Source organism: Crocuta crocuta, unplaced genomic scaffold (genome assembly GCF_008692635.1).
Source record: "Crocuta crocuta isolate KB4526 unplaced genomic scaffold, BGI_CrCroc_1.0 scaffold139, whole genome shotgun sequence".
Taxonomy (NCBI): Eukaryota; Metazoa; Chordata; class Mammalia; order Carnivora; family Hyaenidae; genus Crocuta; species Crocuta crocuta.
In genome coordinates this window covers 1919922-1925097 of record NW_027533258.1, presented here as the reverse complement: position 1 = coordinate 1925097, position 5176 = coordinate 1919922, and the positions used below count along the sequence as shown (strand labels likewise).

Sequence of the window (5176 nt, the reverse complement as noted above, 5' to 3'; positions counted from 1 at the left end):
CGGCCCGATCCGAGCCCCCCGGGGCCCGCACCCGAACGTCCCACGGTCCTCGGATGAATGGGACGCTATTCTAGCTCTCGCCTGGGAGCCTCTGGCTCCGGGACAAAAACGACCGCAAGAGGCCTGTGGCGAGAGGAGCCGCTCCCCGCGGCTGCAGAGCACAGGCGTGTCCGCTCCCCAGACAGGAAGCCACCAGCTCAGCCCTCAGCGGGCAGCTCGGGGGGCGGGCCGGCCCCCGGACGGTGACAACCAAGTTCGCTCCTTAAAGGGCAATCTCCGCTATGTCGGGCAACCCGGCCCAGATGGGGACTCTGGAGAAGGTCTCGTGAGGGTCACAACCTTTACTTCAAGAGCAGCTCCAAGTGAGAGGGAGACAGCAACTGGAAACGGGGGCAGGAGTGCTGAGCTCTCCGAGCTCGGTGATAACTGAGAATTCCTGGGGAAGTCAGCAAGCCTGGCTTAGTGCGCAAACCTCCCATTTGACACATTCCTCAGAATGCTGCCAGGGCATGATGACATCACACAGACCTCTGTGAGCAGGAGCACATTAGTAGGTGATCGGCCGGCCAACCTGCTGGCCACATGAGGAGCGACAGGCGTCTGTCAGGCTACAATTTCCTTTAAAAAAAGGCGGGGTGGGGGCNAAGGCGGGGTGGTGGGGGCACCCGGGTGGCTCAGTCGGCTAAGCATCTGACTTCAGCCCAGGTCATGATCTCCTGGTTCATGGGTTTGAGCCCCACGCCGGGCTCTGTGCTGACAGTTCGGAGCCCAGAGCCTGCTTTGGATTCTGTGTCTCCCCCTCTCTCTCTGCCCCTCCTCTACTGGTGTTCTGTCTCTGTCTCTCTCTCAAAAATAAACAAACATTTTTAAAAAATTATAAAAAAAGAGGTTTGTGTTATGCTGATGCAGTGTTACTGATTCCAAAAAGAAAGGCTGTGTGGGGGCGAGCGCTTTTGTTTTTACAGCTGTAGGATGCCAGCTCCGCGTCCCCCACAGGCCACCAAGGCTACCTGTCTTGACAGGGCGTCGGGAAAGCAGCAGGGCGTCTGCTCCCGGGGATGCTTTGAGTGAACGCCCAGGACGCCAACGTGGCTCACAGAGACCAGCTTCCGTTGGGCCCTGAACTCCGCTCTGTTCCCTCAAGTCTCGTCTGAGGGTTGGGCGAAGGCCCAGCGTTCTCCAACTTGCAAAACAGAAAACAGAGCAGCCCCACCCAGCGCAGAGCCAGCCGTGCAAGCCGTGCAAGCCAATCACCAGGAGCCGCTCTCACTAATGCCCGCAGAGGCTTCTGCCTCCCCCTTTCACGGGGACAGAGATATCCCATCAACCCCCGTGACGCTGAGGTAGAATCACACCCAGCTAGTCGGGAGACGAGCAGCCCAGTCGTCAGGAACACGTTTCACAGGAGATTAAAGACACAAGGTCATCAAGCAAGAGCGCTGTTTCCTCCTAGCTACCGAACGCAGCCCACTCCCTGCTGTCTGGGGTCAGGCCAGGGGCTTCGCTCCAGCCCCTCCCTGCAGGGGAAGCGGGCAGACCTTGCCCCCCAGAGGCACTGACTCACACCACAGAGCAGCAGAGGGTCATGGGACCCCTGAGCCAGAGCAACCAAGGGACCAAGTGCCCGTGTCACTGTGGCCCGGAGCAGACCACCGGGAGCCGAGAAGGGCGGACACGTACGAGCTCTCGCTCAGCCCGGGGCGCCCACCCTACCTGAGGCCCAGCGCTGCTGTGTCTGCGCCCCGCATGCTGCGGCAAGGGGAGGGGAGCGCTTCCACTACTCACAGCCATGGTAGGAGGCAGGCGAGCCGCCGGCCTTGCCGTACTCCTGCTCCGAGTAGCTGGTGGAGAGGTTGGGCTGGCTGGAGCCGCGGCCGAAGGTGATCTGGTTGCTGCCCATGCCGGTGGCCACCTGGGCCATGCGCTCTTTGGTTTTGAGAGCCTGGGCCCTCTCGGCCTTCAGCCGCTCCTCGTCCTTGAGGAGGGCCACCAGCTGCTTCGACTTCTCGCGCACGTTGATGCCCTGGTCCTTGCCGTCGCGGTCGACGTACTGGAAGTCCTTGAGGGTCTGGATGGCGAAGATGTTCTCGCGGCACTGCTGGGCCACGCGCTCGGAGCCCGTCTTGATGAGGTAGTCCAGCAGCGTCAGCGCCTTGTACACGTGCCGCCAGTTCTTGCCGTGGTCGTTGAGCCGCTTCCACACCATGCTCATGATCTCGGAGAAGGCCACCACGTTGTAGGTCAGGTCCGCGATCTCCGTCATCAGGGAGCTGGACGGGCCCCACGGGTCATTGGAGGTGGCTTCCCGGACTTTTATCTCCGCTTCCGAGTAATTGTTCACGATGTTTTTCATTTGCCGTCTGATAGATGAAGTCGCCATTTTTACTTTCTTGGCAACAAACTGTAAAGCTCCTTCAGAGAGACAGACTTTCCTGTCCTGGGCAAGTTCGTGCCCTGTGACGGTTCGGTCTCCGCAACAGACCTGAAGCAGGGTCCCTGACGGTCATGTCCTCCGCTGGGGCCTCAGGTCCGAGAGGCCAGAAGCCATGACCTGGAGGAAGAGAGAAACACGCTCACTGTAGCCTGCGCTCCTCCGACAAAGTAGGGGCCTCTGGCTCAGTCTTGTCTGTAAACGGCAGGTACTGAGGTCGGTCGGGGTCTGGGCGTTGGGGGGGGTGAGTGAACTTACTCCAGCCTCCCTAGGAAGAGAGTGAGCCACGGTTTTAAAAAAATATTACGACAAGAACAATACTACAAGTTAATAACGAATACAATCTAAACTCAAGTTTAAGCCTTGGGAAGACGAGAAGTAAACACTATGACTGTTGTTCTATTTCCAAATTCCCACTGGCGCAGCTCCTCTGTGGGCTGTATTTTCACGGCGTGGCAAGAGAACAGAACAGTCATAACACCGGGGGAAGCTGGGCCTGACAAATTTTAAATTACCTGTGGGAGCAAGAAAGACGTGTCTTACCCCTCAAGATGTCTATCTATGCCTTTTTTTAAAGTAATCTCTATACCCAACGTGGGGCTCAAACCCACGACCCTGAGAGGAAGAGTCACGTGCCGTACTGCCGAGCCAGCCAGGTGCTGTCTACGCCTTTAAAATCATTCAATGTTTGGCTTCAGTCCACTGTGCTTCTAAATGCTCGGGGAATTTTCTGTGAGCACCGCTCTTCCCCTGACTCCTTATAACGGGTTCCAGCTACTCTTCTAGAGCACAGGCAGGACCGTCCAGTGGACTTTCAGAGTCTCTGGCATCTGGCCTGAGCTAATACGAACCTAGAAATAGTCTGGTTCCAGCCCCATCCCCTCACGTCACTGAGCACAGAACTGAGGCCCAGGGTTACACATACACGGGTCCACCAAGCCCGGTGCCACAGCCCCNCGGAGAAGAAACATCTCCTGAGCTAGAGTGAGGCCTATGTCTCTGACAATGGGCTTTGGTCAGTGAGTTTGGTCTTTTCATCAATAACCACCCAGCCTCCGACACTATGCCTGACATGGGGATAGATACTGTTGAATAAATTTGCGCAACAGATTGAAAACGGAGCCCCTGTCCTCAGGAAGGCCGGTCTGGCGGGGGCCAGAGGTGAACACCGGGGTCTGAGGGCGCAAAGCCAGAAGCCCGCCCGGCCGGCTGCTGGGGGCTGCAAAGGCAGGCAGGGGAGGGAGTTTCTGCCAGAAACAACTCCCAGTATGTCTTCAAAGCTGAGGAGACCCGAGAGGGTAGGAGAAGTCGCGAGTGAACTACTCCTCATCTATAAAATGGGGAAACTGAGGTGGAGAAGACTCCAGGGACTGCCAAAGACAGAGCAGCTCCACTGGGGCCTGGACACAAAACAAGTGCCTCCCCCCCACTGTGCCCACCCCCTCATGAACACCCCCTCATTACCACATGCTGGGCTCATTCCGACTCTGCCAAGGCAGCCTTGGGCCAGGCTCCATCTCACCTAATGCTCGTGTGAAAACCCTCCAGGTAAGGTAGAGGTGAGGAACCCATGGGGTCAGCTAAGTAAGGTCACCTCTTCCAAAGCAGCCTGGNAAAAGAAGTAAACAAAAGATGTAGTGGGGCGGGGGGAGGGGGTAAGAACCACAGGAAACACAATGACACTTATCACATGTGACCATACAAAGAGACAGCTCATAAAATTGTGTCCCGGTGACAACCAACACATCCTCCATGGCTAACGAGGCCGCCTCTCCAGCCTCAAATATGCCAAGAACTCAGTCTCCATCCGAAGCCACAGAACGGGGTTTCAGCGGAAGGCAGGCGCAGTCGGCCTCTGCACCGGTTTGGCCAGCTCTCACAAATCGTCTAAGGCCTGCCAAAGACCAGGGATAAAAACTGTCACGGTGACCTGCACATTTGATTTAGTCAGGCTTTTTCGTTCACCACAACGTTCGCCACTGCCAGAGATGGGACCGGCCTCAAAAAGCAAAAAAGAACCCTTTGATTTTTAACAAGCACCTCCCAGCTTCAAGTACAGGCACTCATGAAAATCAGTAGTAATGGTCGGCCGTACTGAGCGCCCAGGGGCCCTGCCGTGTGCCAGGGACCACCAGCCACTACCATGTGTCGCTCCATCTGGTGCGCAGCAGGCACGACCTTCCCACACCCCTCAGGGAGGCAGGAGGCGCGGCGATCCTGTGAAGAGGGCCCAGGCCACCTTCCTCGGGGTCAGGAAGCAGCCTCGATTAAGCATGAGAGCGAATGGTCTCGGTAACAAAGCCTCAAATGGCTGGAAACATAACAACAAACAAAACAAAATTTCCTGAGGAAGAAACGGTGCCCCAGGCTCTGCTTCCTTCTACTCCCGACACCTTGGACCCAGCGTCCCCCCAGGGAGAGGCCCAGCCAGGCCATCCGCCAAGCCTCCGAGGCCTCCGGTGGCCAAGAAGAGGCAGCAATTCCCCTGATCGAGGGCGGGAGGGTGTGCGCCCTGCCAGACAGAGGCTGGGAAAGGACCTGAGAGCCGGGGCCTGCAGACCTAGGAGGGGTGTCTGTAACAGGCTCACCCTGCAAAGACCGCTGTCAGCAGTCTCTCTGAAATACGCGGGCTCTCAGAAGGGAAACGCTAAGAAAACATTTCTTACGGTCAGAAAAATCTAGAAAGCCTATATAATGTGGATGGCTGCCTGCCATTTTCGTAAAGCCATAGAGAAAGCAGTCTCC

General features: G+C 57.1%; 1 protein-coding gene across 1 annotated transcript in view; it reads right to left on the bottom strand.

Moving 5' to 3' along the window:
- EPN2 (epsin 2) overlaps positions 1-2695 on the bottom strand; it is a 44718-nt gene extending 42023 nt beyond the window's left edge. Inside the window, exon 1 of the mRNA XM_077746699.1 lies at positions 1786-2695. Within this exon, the coding sequence (XP_077602825.1) occupies positions 1786-2380 (595 nt within the window). The 5' untranslated portion in view covers positions 2381-2695. The remainder of the gene's footprint in view (positions 1-1785) is intronic.
- Between the last annotated feature and the right edge of the window lie 2481 nt (positions 2696-5176).